Raw genomic sequence first — 14,078 nt, 5'->3', positions numbered from 1 at the left:
TGTTGGCCTCTGTGAAGACCATGGGCACCTGGACAGCCAGCCCATGCCACTGATGCTCCCATTACACCGGGTAGCTCAGGGTGACCTTGAACTAGAAGGCAGCCCTTCTCTGAGTGCTGAGCAGGACAGGGGCTACAATGCCTGCCTGCTCTTGTCTCCTTACAAGATGTTTTCCTGGGAGCGCCCTGACACAGAAGGTCCCACCGCAGAAGTGGTCAGCAGTGGAGAGCGATCCACCCATAGACACTACCATTTTTCATCTGACAGTTTGGAGAGAATTTACTCGCTCTGAAACTGAAGTAAGAAATTCCAAATGAAGCGGCTGGGCTCCTGGCTCACTCACTTCCTGAGCTTGGATGAGCCCCATAACTCTTCTTGCTTCAGCTTTCCAGCTCATGACGGCAGAAACCTGGAGTCCAGGGCTACTGAGAGGCCCCGTTACATTAAACCTATATGCTGTACAAATCTAAAGGGGTGTGGTAACCAGGGTGCTGACAAGGGGGAAGGAGGCCTTTGTGCACAGTGGGTGGCAGTCTCTGCTCTCCCCGGGAGCTCCAACACAGCTTTGCCAGAAGCAGACTCTAAACTCCACCAAACCCAGACTGACTGCGTTTGAAGTCTTTCCTTTGGTGAGGGTGGGGTTGGAGATAGGAAGCCGGTTTGCTCTGGGTGGGGTGCGTCAGGTGGGGTGCGGAGCAAATGACCTGCTACTTTTGTTTCCATTTTGAATTTCCAGCTTTCTGTGAGGTTCTCCCATCTTGTTTCCTGTTTTTCTTAAAAGCCTGTGCATATAAATATCTTTTTCCTGCAGGTGTCAGTGACTTCTTTATTCTTCTGCACAGCCTCTGCCTTTCATGTGGGTTCTGGGACACCCACCCCTCTCCAGTGATGGAGTAACAAAAGCTTCCCAGGGCTGGGAGTTCTGTGTGAACTGGAGCAAGGCATGTTTGCTTGGAATAAGAACGTGCATCTTTAAAAGAACAGTTTGTTAAAAAAAAAAACTAGTTACATTTAAAAACAAATCTGGAGTTGTTGAAGCTATAGAGCTGGCCCAGAGGCTAAGAACACTTGCTGCTCTTCCAGAGGACCCCAGTTCGGTTCCAAGCACTGGGTTAGAGGACGCACTCTTGGGAACTTGGGAATCTGAACTCTTCTGCTGACCTCTGTAAGCCTAAACACCCCCTTTTACACACCACACACACACACACACACACACAAATTATTAGGAAATAAATTTAAAAGAAGTCTATGGTAGGTCTTATTAAAGCAGCTTTATAATTAAATTTATGCCAGTAACCTATGGGTGAGTCATGAAGCCTCCATGTATAACTGAGAAAGCCCAGGGTGATAAAAGCCAGTCTCACCATGTTTATGTTTAACAGTCTACACCAATCTCCTTGGTTATGTCTTAATATTTCTTAATAAAACCCCATATTTTAAAACATTTTCTTTTTAACCCCTTATTTCCTTTTTAGACTTCATGGGTAACAGCTATGCCATTTGGAGCATCTGAGTTTTGTGTCATTGGGCTTTGAATTAGGTCATTAGTCTTCCCTTGGCAGTGTGCAAGCAGTGACAGCTCACTCAGTGTCCCTGCTGGCCTCCCCAGAAGGACTGTGTGGCCCATGAGACCTCCCTGGGGATTGTTTTGAGATGGAAAATCTCAGCCTCAACTGGAGTTTAAGAACAGTAAGGCAAAACGAAAGAAATGCAACTTTCCAAAGCCAAGTTCACCAGTTCACCAAAGCTCTGTGATATAAATTATATTATATTTAAATTATATATATATATATATATATATATATATATATATATATATATATATATATATCACCATCTTCTGGAATTGGATTCTCCACACATGTCCTTCTAAGAAGAGAAATCAGAGAGAATTCAGCTACGTTGGATGGTGGGTATGTTTCGGGACGGGTGACAAGTGACGTGGCTTGGTTCTAAAACGAAAGTTGGTGCAGGAAAAGTTTTTTGAAAATACTTTTTAAAAATACTTTTAAAAATTTTAAATTTTTTTTAAAAATACTTTTTTTTTGTTCCTGTCCTGATGTATTGTAAATATTTTTCTCAGCCAGAAAGGATTTTGCTCATATCAACAAGATCCTCAAGGTTTTTGTTCATTTTGACTTTGCTAACTTTTGAACTTTTCTAGATTATTTTGATGATTTATAGAATTTTCGAGAAGAACTGTACATGGGTATGTGTGCAATCTGGGAAAAGTGTGAACTGTGCTGTACACGCTGATCCGGGGGGAATCTTTGTTCCCCCTGGATCTCTTAACCAGCCTAAGTATTCTTGAAACTTGCACAAATTTTATTTGCTTTTTCTGTCACTTCCAGATGGGAAAGGCTTGGGATATAAACGTTGCTCGTCTGTAATTATTCTTCCTGATTGCATGTCCTTCAGCATACTTAGCTGTAAGTTGTTCGAATCACAGAGAGAATAAAATTGCCAGTAGAAGCCCTTTGGGGGTATCTTTTGCTGTCTTTTGAATACCTCTTTCTTCTTCAGCATGGCATAGGTGTTCACAAAGAAGCATTGCAGCACCGTCTTTTGTGCACCGGGCGGTGTGGTGGTCATCTGACCTCCTCTTTTGTGCCTTACTTCGACAGTCTCTTGTCCACAGTTTCTATAGCAACATTAAATCAAATGATGCTATTCTTTGGATGAGAGCCCTGCAATAGCTTTCCATCTCAGAATCAATCCAAAAGCATCACTGCTGGCTTACCAGTAGGGTTAGCACAAAATTTATCATCCAAGCGGATTCTTTCAATGGTGAAAGGGGCCTTAAGAGTCATTATGGCAGACCAGGTGTAAACCAGGGTCATCTTGGCAAGGCAGGATTCAGTGGCTTACTCAGAGGGTTTGTGTGAACCACCCAGCCATTTCCCATGTTCTGTCTGTCTTCTTCTCTGTCCTCATTTAGCTCAGCAACCTATTGGATGCTTTTCAAGAATAAAGGCGTGCCCCAGCTGCCTGGAATATTCTTTCCATGAGGTAGCTGCGTGCCTCGTTCTTTTTTATTTAATCCAAGTCTCTACTTAAATCTCACCTATTAGAGCTTTACTGAGCCTCCTCAAAAGAGCATCCTCTTTCCCCGTTTATTCTTTCTTTCACCCTGAGTGTGTTCCTTTGTAGTTCTCCTTGCATGCTGTTGCTCTGTCTGTCTGTCATCTACCTGTCCATTCATCTACCATAGCTATTCTGTTTGCATCTTTGCTGTGTATTTGGTCGTGTCCCCATCCCCGTCCAGAGGTCAGACTCCATCGCGGATTAACCTTGTTCTGCTTTTGCCTAATGTCTAGAATAGTATTTGTAGTATTGAGTCCTCCATGCTGAATGAAGACATGAGCTCACGTGTGGAAGAAGAAGTTGCCGATGAGGAGGCTGCAGATGTCAGGACCATAATAGACTCATTCTGGATAACTTATATTGTGTCTTTGTAATTTGTCTTGGAAAAGCCAAAAAGCCAACAATTGCACCAAGATAAAAGCCGGGTACTCCATGTGGAAGAAAAAGCCCCCCCCCCCCACTTTGTGTATAAAGAGCAGGAAAGAAACTGTTTGCTCAGCATGCCCATAGTTAGAGCTGAAAACAACCACACAGAAAGGCTCGCTTTATTGCTTTAAGAATTTGAAACTCTATCAAATTCAGCCATAGCTTTATGATTCCCCATAGAGGACATTCCACTGAAATTCAGTTTCTATAAAAGCAGCCATTTCCCAGAGGGATGAACAGAGAAGGTGTAGCCACTTCTGCCAGGCCGCCTCTAACCTTCCAAGGCAGGAGAGTGCTTGCGAGCGTCTCTTTTGGTCTGGCTTGCTTTGCTGTGATGATGCGGAGCAGAAACAAGCTGTAACGCAAAGGCTTTTACCACTTTAATATGAACAAAGTGCACCTGAGCGTAGTGCAGCGACTTCTTTAGCTCAATGTATTTCTTCCTAACTCTTCTCCAAATATGCGCTGCAGTGAATGACAGGCTGGTCACCAGGCATTATTCTAGATGAAGGCCACAGCTTTTGCAGGAAACAGACCTTGATGGCGCGGTCTGAGAACTGCTACGTTACCGCGGGAGTGGGGTTGAAAGAAAGCAAAAAGGGAAAATGGTAATTATTCAGGTCTTTGGCAAGATCTAGTGTGTTTGGTTTTGTTTGTCTCTTTGCTTGTTTTCCCAACACAGGGCTTCTCTGTGTAGCCCTAGCCATCCTGGAACTCATTCTGTATACCAGGCTGGCCTCAAACTCACAGAGATCCGCCTGCCTCTGCCTCTGGAGTGCTGGGATTAAAAGTTTGCACCGCCACCACCGCCTGGCTCTTTTGCAAGTTTTAAAGCCAAGAATCTGAGTAAAAATTAGTAATGCATGCGTGCATACAATTTGACTTAATGCTCACTTCCACCAAAGCAGAGAACATTTTTTTTTTCATGAAATACTCTGGACCTGCTCCATCTCATTAAGAAAAAGGTCATCCACACACAAAGTATGTTGCTGAGTAGCTGGATTAATCTTTTAACAAAGTCCTATTTCTAATTCCCCTTGCCCGTCAACCTTGGGTTTAACTAGCCTTTTGGCCCTGCGCTCTTCTTTCCTTCTCTCCCTCCTTTCTGTCTAACTAGCTGCCATTTTTCCAATTCCTGTGCTGTCCGGTACCCCCAACACAGTCTTCCATCCTGAGTGAAGCTTTGTGAATGGAGCGGCTAATTTAACCATGGTCTTTGTAGCCTGCTGCCCCAAATTCCCTTCTACACTTGAGGGCCTTTATGCAACTTGTGAGCCGTGCAGTTTCCAGTCCCGGGGTTAACTTAGGGTGAAAGTACGCTGTTTGCATGCCGGTTGATGTTTGCCATTCTGGTTGGCAAGATGGATACGGACTTAAGCAATACCCACTGTGCACTTGGTTTAGGACGTGGCCATCCTGGATGTTGGTTGTTAGGGCTGAAAGCTGGTTGCACTTGAATTGTTTTGTTTGAATTACACACTGGTTCAGTGGAGGACACTGTCTTTAATATTCCAAAGTTTTTTTTTTTTTTCCCCACAAGCTCTTCAGCCCTGTCAAAAATAAAGCCACTCTGAACATTTCCCACACTGTCAAGTATCTTCCATCTGCTGGCCAGTGCTCGCTCCTGCTGCTCCCTTCACGGTGTCAGGTGAAGTTTGTTCAGTCTAGGAAATGGGTTCTTGGTGTGGTTCCCATTTCATCGGCACAGCAGACAGACATTGAGAACAGAAGCCCTGGGTTCAGGGTATACAGTTTGCAGAGCAACCATGGTGTGCTCTCAGAATGAACAGTGACCCCACGTAAACTTATATGCATATTCCCACACATTTCAGCTCAAGAATATTTTCATAAACCTTAGCAAAAAAAGCAATAGCGCTTACTCAGACCTCTGAGCATCAGCCCCAAGTCTAGGGTGCTTTCACACAGAGCCGAGGGAGGGGGTTTGCACAGGGAGCAGGTTGCTTTGGCTCTGTTTGTGGCTCTGTCCCCCGTTTTGTCTTTCACTGCAGAGATCTCCAGTGGTTGCAGCAGCTTTGGAGTTAGTGTCTCTGATGTGTTTGCCTCTGACCTCCGACCTAAACTTCAGTGTTATTTTCAGCTGTTCTTTGACAGGGATCCAACAGCTGCTGCTTAATACCAGAGACAACTTCTGACACAGGCAGAGCTTCTGGCAGAAGGATTAATCTGGGAGCCTGATCTGATTTAAAGCTGACTGCAACTTCTTTTGCTCCAGGTAGAAATGGGGATTAGAAAGGAGAGAGACAGAGAGAGAGAGAGAGAGAGAGAGAGAGAGAGAGAGAGAGAGAGAGAGAGAGGGAGGGAGGGAGAGAGAGAGGGAGGGAGAGAGAGAGAAAATGTTCACCTTCAAACAAACAAACAAAAGTACATCTCTTGCTACAGTAAAAGGTAACAACAAAGTCCTCAGCTTCCTAGTTGCTGATTGTTAGCTGAGTTCGAAAATGTTGCTCAGAAAACCATCATGAAGAAATACTGGGAAGATGTTTATTTATTAATAAATGCTGGGTGAAATGTTTTAAAATACCCCTAAGAAGTTCTTAGGAAATGTGACCATTTTACGAACTTCATTTGGCCAAGTCCATTAAGTTTTAGAAAAACGGATTAATCTAAAAATATTTTTGATCAACTTTGTGACGACTTCACCACCGCCCCCCCCAAAAAAAGATCATTTTTGGAAGTTTTCTTTATATGAATTAGACTTGAAAAGATTGATATTCAGGTCACCGCCTTTCTGGTTTCAAAGTCCACAGTTAACAACTGTTTAGTTTCAATGGCTAAACTAATTTGGGTTGTCAGGATGTATTTTTTTTTTCCATTAGCTATCGGACATCGGCTGATAGGCAGAGAGCTCAAGGCTGTCCCTCGCATTTCAGATAATGGCAGAAATAACAGGCACCTACTGTTACCATACTAGGGGTGTGGCTGGCTCCTCTCTCTCCCTCTCTCTCTCTCTCTCTCTCTCTCTCCCCGTCCCTCTCCCTCCCTCCCTCCCTCCCCCCTCCCTCTCGATAAGCTCAATGGGGCTGTCTATTTTTAACTTCCTGTTCTTTCCTTTTGGCTGGGCAATCAGTGTGAGCGGAGAGCATTCCCCGAATGAGTCCGGGAGCCCTGTGGATGCCTTCTAACATGACCAACAGACACGCATCCCCATCAAGGCTGCCCCAGGTTTAAACCTTCCTTCTAAAGTGCCATGTCCTGCAAAGAAAGTCCCCATGCGGGCATTTCCACCACCACCATCAGCTCTGTGGCTGTGCAAGCTGGGAACTCCAAAATTGTGATAGCCCTCGTCAAGGTAAGCACACAGCTTTCTTTTCTCTGGGCTGGGGGTGGGGGCTCTTCGTGGTGTGCTGAGAGTCCTAAAAGATAATGCACATGCTCACAGGACACAGCACAGAACAGATACTAAATAATAAGTGATCTTAGTCACTTCAATCAGTGTCAGAGGACTGGCAAGTTTCAACAAGTTGCCAGTTTGCTTTTCAGCATACTAAGTATCTACAATGACTTAAAACAAACTTTACAGTGTACTTTCAGTTTGGCCCTTAAAGGCAAAGCACATGTGACAGAGGCTCTGGAACATCAGGTGAAGAGTCAGGTGGGCCAGGGCAGTCTGTTATTTTTGCGTGGATGTGATGGAGGGGGCAGGTCAGAGGGGGGCACTGCCTTGGCAGGACAGAGAAGTGGGAACCCTAGGAGGCTCTTGCCAGTGCCTCCCAGAACTGCTCCCACTGGTACAGGCAGCCTTAAATACTTCTCCACGGTAGGGTGATGGAGACCCTGCCACAGACTGTGTATCAAACTGACTCTTGAGACCAGAAATGTGCAGCCACTTGGGGCTTAACTGTATGTTTTGTGTTTAGCTGTTTGCAAAGATGGCCACACATCTTTGGGGTGTGGAAGACTCCCATCATTTTGTCCCCTTTGATTGAAATCATGCAAGAGCTTCTGAAATATAAGTTTGCTCTTTAGACGATTTGCCACCTGAAGAATTCATGTTTAATGGATGCTAACTTGGCCAAAAAGGGGGGGGGGACTGGTGACAAGGCCCATTTAATTTAATTGCTGCAAATTTTATAGTAGTATGAAAAATTTGTAGGAGAAAAAGAGAATTTGACGTTGAGCAGTGGAATGCAGGGTTCTGCTCAAGGCCAACTTCCCAGTGCTGGGAGCTTCCTGTACAAAATGCAAGACCTCAGGGACTCCCCACCCTCTCCTCTGCAGAGGTGTGACTCCCCCCCTCTCCTCTGCAGAGGTGTGACTCCCCACCTTCTCCTCTGCAGAGGTGTGACTCCCCGCCTTCTCCTCTGCAGGGGTGTGACTCCCCACCTTCTCCTCTGCAGGGGTATGACTCCCTTCCTCTCCTCTGCAGAAGTGTGACTCCCTGCCCTCTCCTCGGCAGAGGTGTAGCTCCCCACCTTCTCCTCTGCAGAGGTGTGACTCCCCACCTTCTCCTCTGCAGAGGTGGGGTGGAAATGCCAGGGCATCAAAGCTGCACCAGTGAAAACTGATGGATTGCACACGATTTAATGATGCCTTGGGCAACTCGCAGATTCCAGCAGGGAGAAACAGGAGACAAATCTATGATTTTTTTTTTTTAAGTCAACATCACTTTTCCTCAAACTTAAGATACTCTTTGAGTAGAGGAGTCATGGTGCTTAGGGAATAACCTGCAGGGTAGTCAGAGGTACAAAGAATACAAACTTTATAAATTGTATGAGAAAGTCTTTTTGACCAGATCCTGTCTCTCTGAATGGCCACTTATGGTCCTCTCTCTGGCTCCCTTACCCTACAGCCACCTCCAAATGAACCAAGCTTTAGCCTCTTCAGGGAGCAAAGCCTGTGTTGGCTGTGGAGAAATGCTGGGGCCGGTGTGTAGTGAGGCCCCCGCCTCACTCTGCCTGTGTGAAATGTCACAGATTGTCAGATGTCGAGAGTTGCTGTGTGAGAGTGCATTCAGTGACGTAGAGATGGCGAAGAGGACACCTGAGGACAGATTTCTCACTCGAGAACTTCAGGACCCACACTCCACGAGAGAATTTGTTCTAGAATGAAATAAGACAGGGCTTGTGCTAGACCTCTTGTGTCCAGCGTGTTAGGCCATGCCTATGGGAGGAGGAAGTGTGCTTGGTGTAACTAGAAATTAAAATTTAAAAAGTGGAAAAAGGAGAAGGGCAAGGAAGGCTAAACATCCATCTCTCTCTCTCTCTCTCTCTCTCTCTCTCTCTCTCTCTCTCTCTTTTAGTGTGGCGAATGGGTACAACTCCAGCTGACCGAGTCACAGCCCAATCTTCTAGAAATCGGGAGCAGTCAAGATGAAACCAAGAAACTGCTTCGTGACCATGAGCTTCTCCTGGCCAAGCTTAAGGTAAGAGTCTCAGGTGTGAAGCAAAGGTAACCAAGCCTACACAGGAAGGTGATGCCACGCCTCACCTTGCTCTGGATCCCGCTGCTGTGATGGGCTTCGAAGGTTTCAATACAATGCCAAATGGCAAGGACACTGCTGTTGCTAAGGATTGGCTTAGGCACAGGGAAGAAGCAACAAGGGCTGGAAAAAACCAGCTCAATTGGTCGGGTTGCTTTGCAAACAGGAGGGCCTGAGTTGGATCCCTAGGGCTCATGGAAAAATTCCCGGCATGGTAGCACAGGAAATGGGAGGATCCTCAAGATCTGCTGATCAGTCAGCCCAGCCCAATTGGTAAACTACTTTCCTTTGGGAGATGCTGTCTCAAAAGAGGTGGGTGGTACTCCTGATGATGACACCTGCGTTGTTCCCTGGCCTCCGCAAGAACACACGCATAGACGGACAGACAGATATACACAATAAAGTAAGAAACAAGTTGTATTTTTTTTAACTTGTCCTGATGTAGTAGAAAATAGAGAGGGACAATATTTTCACTGTGAAGAATTTAGTGATATCCCCCGCACTGACTGCCTCAGTGAAAACAAATTTCCACCTTTGTATTCATTGCATTAAGTTGCCCGTCTACATCAGAGCTGACCTTTCTGTGGCTAATGTGACTTTCTAATAAGAATCATTTAGAGAAATCATAAAAACAAAAACCCACTTGATTTTATGCTTGGTATTAGAAGTTCTTGAAAACAGATGACATGGTTAATAAAATCAGACCCGACACATTGTAGTGAGTGAAGAATATAAAATTTAACACTGATTTGGGATTGCTAAATCAGGGCAATAATTTGTGAGGTTCAGTGCAAAATGAAAAGGTGCAGCTTGTTCAAAAAGCTGACCCTGTGGTTTTCATTCTCTGCGTAACATCTGGCTGCCGTGAGTAGTAGCGGGCACAGGGGTGAGGGCAGCCCCACGCGTGCAATCTCAACTCAGGCAGACTGTACAAGGAGCCAGCTCTGAGAGAGAGAGAGAGAGAGAGAGAGAGAAGACAGAGAGTAGATGGCGCCCCTCCTCTGGACGGCAGACGTCATGTACCACGAGGTTCCAGATCTCGGTGTTTCCTTCATGATCTGTGGGAATCTCTTAGAGGACCCAAACTGAAAGAGAAACATCCATAATGTTGCCATGACAACCACAGGCAGAGCGGTGGGATCCCACACCCGTCTCCTCTGAACCGGGCAGTATGATGCAGCCGCTCTCGGCATCATGAGCCTCACAGGCAAGCGAGTAGATAGATGCCTTTGTTAGGATCAAAGAGGCTTGGTGAAGGCTCTGAGTCCCGAGACGGTCAGGATGTTCTGTGATGTTAGACTTAAATAAAACTGGCTTCTTCGTGTCTCTAGGGCCGCAGCACATACTCGGTTTCTAATTCAGAGGCGGGCTCACCTGCGTCATTTACAGGCTGTGGGAAAAGTAATAATGTGGGTAAAACTGACTGAGAGGGTGAGGGATGAGTCAGGCCTGAAGAAGACAGCCTTGAGACCCTGATGTTCACTCCCTTGTGTGACAGCTCCTTGCTCCAGTGCCTGGGATCTGAGTTGTCATTCAAGGTAACAAGCCCTGGCCATCAGGAAGTCTTGTGTGTATTGAAAAACAACAGCCCCGAAACAAAGCACCACTGTGATGGGAAAGCACCCTGGACCAGAAACCCAAAGACCTGGGTTTTCCTTTGGTTGTGTCCCAGTCTAATGTAACTCAACAAACAATTCAAAGTCTTCCTGTTGCCAAAGAAACCCTTCAACACATTCTTGAACCTATTTTCCTGTGAACAACAGAAACCCAATACTGTTCCCGGTCCACTCCTGAGATTTGCTTTCTTGTGGTCTGTGGATCCCCCCTCTCCTTTCTATACACCTGTCAACCTTTGGGGGAGCTAATCTGGACCTAAAACCACATTCCTTTCTCAGTTCCCACTAGCTCACACTGCCTGGTATTTTCTGCTCTCTGATGAATCACAAATGGTGACTCGCAGCAGATGGGGCCTCTGGGGCTGTGGGTTTTCTTCTCGCATATCTTTGAGAGAACACTAGAAGACACTCTTCCTTGGGTGGAACAATGTGGCCTCCCCAGCTCCACGCTCTTACTTCTGTATCTGAGTCTATCTTGGAGCTCAGCTGGAAAAGGGGCTTCCGTTTAACAGACTCTCTCTGCTTACAGGACACTTAGGGCTCTGGATTCTAAATGCCTGGTTCTTTTAAGCCAGATTTCAGTCTGTGACGAGCTACTTACGCCTTCTGGACTTCAGGCTTTTTTATCTGGTAAGGAGAGAGGAGATCAGAGACTCATGTCCGCTAGATTTTACTGTTGTGTTCCACGGAACTGGGAGTCATTTTCAACCTCCCTGCAAATGGTTCTAAAACACAGGCTCACGGGTGAAAACACTGGCTTCACCTTCTAGTCACAGTCTCTGGATCTATCCAGCCCCATCTCATAACCTTCCTTACCCATCTGTTGTCTGCTTGTAACCTAATCAGCTCGGCCCCCAAGGGGTTTAATTATCAGGTCTGTCCTTCAAACTGTACTGGGATTTAAAATTTTATCTAATGTTTGTATAAAAGAGATGGGGTGGGGAGTTGTCAAGGAGTTTGGAGTCTGTCTCAAATGTGCCAGCTTAAAAATACTGGTAATTGAATCTCTCACATGGAGCCCCACTAATTTGCCACTTCCTTCGCTATCAGGGTTGTCACAACTTAACCTGCGGTAGAAAAATTGTTGGTCTCAAGTTAATTGTAATATGAGGTTTTCAAAGGAAAAGGATGTTAGTAGTTCAGGAAGCCAATCATATTTAATATCCAGTGTTCTTTCTAGGCCTTTCTCAGTGTATAAGAATCCTGCGGTGTGTTCCAATTAGAGAGAAAAATATTCTGGAAGGGGGCTCTTGGAGTCAAAAGTGGACGACTTTCTGGTTGATTGTGATGCTTGCCCTCGCTAGGACAAGGGTCTATGTTTGGAGAAGTAGGGTAATGACAGTTACCTTCACTGCAGAAAGAAAATCTGGGAAGACAAGCGTAATGCTGTCCATCCGGAGTGTATGCTGTCTTTAAGGGAGAAAACGGACTGATTATTATGCTAATGATGAATATATCAGACTAATGTGAGCATTTAATAGGAAAGCCATTTTGTGCCTTCCCCGGAACAAATCTCCAATCCTCGAAATGAAGAATAAGGGGAAATGTTGGGAACACATGGTTTTCCTAAGTGTTCCTACTGCTGGCGATGTCTGCGCCCCTAGGGATTTGATTTTGCCTTCAGCTATGAACTTAACCATCCCACGAGAGGATCCAGAGGGAAAAAAATCATTCCGGTTTCAGTGGTGAAAACAATCGTGTGGAAATAGGTTTAAGTTCCAGAGGCTTCTGGGTTCACACACTGTGCTAACTTCTTTCCAATGAGAAAGAAGACATCCAGGAAGGAGGAGGCGGGACTTCACCCAGGCCAAGACCTGTCTACGGCTACCCTCGATTTTGTGCCCCCAGGTAGGCACAGAGTGGTTGGAGGCAGAAATAAAGGCATAGGGAAACCTTTGGGATGCTGCTTGGGGTGTTTCTGTCCTCAGAGTCTGTCTTTTAACTGCATCTCTAGTGAACAAAGGAGTCGGCTATGTGTGCCAAGGTACTCTTGGGCATTCGCCCCTGGTTATGGGTGTGTGACATTAGCCTTCATGGAGGAACGACCCTGCAAGGAGATTACAAAGCACCTACTTTAACTCTTAGTTGACTCTCAGAAGTCTAGTGGTTTCCTGCTTCAGATGCCCAGCGTGGCTAATATCTATCCTATTTCTGATGACTGATTTAGAAACAGGCATGCTGTAGATAGAACATGTGAGTTGTAATGTCAAAATTCTCACATCAGAATTTGTCATAAACAAGGGATAGTGTTAATGACTGCAATTAAGCTGCAGTATTTGCTCAAAATGCATTTAAAATCATGTTTTATGCATCAAAATATAAGCACCATAAAGTTTACTGTCTTAGCCACTTCTCTGTGTACAATTCAGTAGCATTGATTACATTCACATCATATAGCCATCAACTGTGTATGTTTTTTTTTAAAAAAATAATCACACCAAACAGAAACTCTGTAGCTCCTAAGAAGTGACTCCCATTATTATCTCGGCTTCCAATGTTGTCTGCTTTTTCTATATGTTTGCCTGTTCTAGACCCTACATATAAATGGAATAATGTATTTGACTTTTTAATGCCTGGCTTGTTTTCTTATATAGTATTTGTTTGTATTTTGTACAAGAATTTTTCTTTTTGAATAATGGATAACAAAGAATGAATGGATGATAACACAAATTGTAAAGGTTGCATATCCCTTATCTGAGATGCTTGGACATTTCAGCTAAAATTGTTCCAGCTTTTCAATTTTTTGGATTATGGGATATTTGTATATGTACAATGAGATATCTTGAGCATTGAACTCTAGTAAATATACAAAATTCTTTTATTTCGGATACACCTTATACATAGAGAATAAAGATAAGTTTGGTGTTTTTATTATGCCTGCATTTTGACTGCAGCCTATGGCCTGAGTTCAGGTATGGAATTTTCCATTCATTGTGACACAGGTTGTGCACACAGGTTTTAGGTTCTGGAATAGTGTGTGTACTGGTTGGTTTTGTTGCAACTTGACACAAACTAGAATCATCTGGAAAGAGAGTTCAACCAGGAAACTGCCTCAATCAGATTGACCTGTAGGCAAGTCTGTGGGTCTTTGTCTTGATTAATGATTGACATGGGAGGCCCTAGCATGTGGGCGGTGCCTTTCCTGGGAAGGTGGTTCTTGGACAGCTAAGAAAAGCAGGATGAGCAAACCACGAGGAGCCAGTTGCTAAGAGGTGCTCCTCTGTGGTCTCTCAATTACTTCCTGCCTCCAGCTCCTGCTTTGATTACTTGCCACGGCTTCCTTCAATTGGAGACGGTGACCAGTAAGCCAAACAAAACCTTCCCTCCCCAAAGCTGCTTATGGTGTTTATCACAGTGGCAGAAAGCAAACTAGTACTCTGTGTGTGTGTGTGTGTGTGTGTGTGTGTACTCATATGCTCTGCGTGCATGTGGAAGCCCGAGGTGGTCATCAAGCATCTTCCTCCAGTGCTCTCCCTGTTGGTTTCCGAAAATTCAAAAATTTTTTCAGGTCT

General features: G+C 44.9%; 1 protein-coding gene across 4 annotated transcripts in view; it reads left to right on the top strand.

Moving 5' to 3' along the window:
- The first annotated feature begins 5,600 nt into the window (after window positions 1-5,600).
- Window positions 5,601-14,078, top strand: part of Ccdc141 (coiled-coil domain containing 141) — a 137,823-nt gene continuing 129,345 nt past the window's right edge. For 3 of the 4 annotated variants that reach the window (XM_087900092.1, XM_087900091.1, XM_087900090.1), the window contains exons 1-3: window positions 5,601-5,743; window positions 6,599-6,820; window positions 8,771-8,893. In XM_087900092.1, coding sequence (XP_087756218.1) covers window positions 6,719-6,820; window positions 8,771-8,893 — 225 coding nt within the window. In that variant the 5' untranslated portion in view covers window positions 5,601-5,743; window positions 6,599-6,718. Of the gene's footprint in view, window positions 5,744-6,598; window positions 6,821-8,770; window positions 8,894-13,771; window positions 13,869-14,078 lie in introns of those variants that run through there. The other variant, XM_087900093.1, reaches the window with a different exon arrangement.

Source organism: Myodes glareolus, chromosome 21 (assembly GCF_982192425.1).
Source record: "Myodes glareolus chromosome 21, mMyoGla1.1, whole genome shotgun sequence".
NCBI classification, from domain to species: Eukaryota; Metazoa; Chordata; class Mammalia; order Rodentia; family Cricetidae; genus Myodes; species Myodes glareolus.
This window is presented reverse-complemented; position numbering and strand designations above follow the sequence as displayed.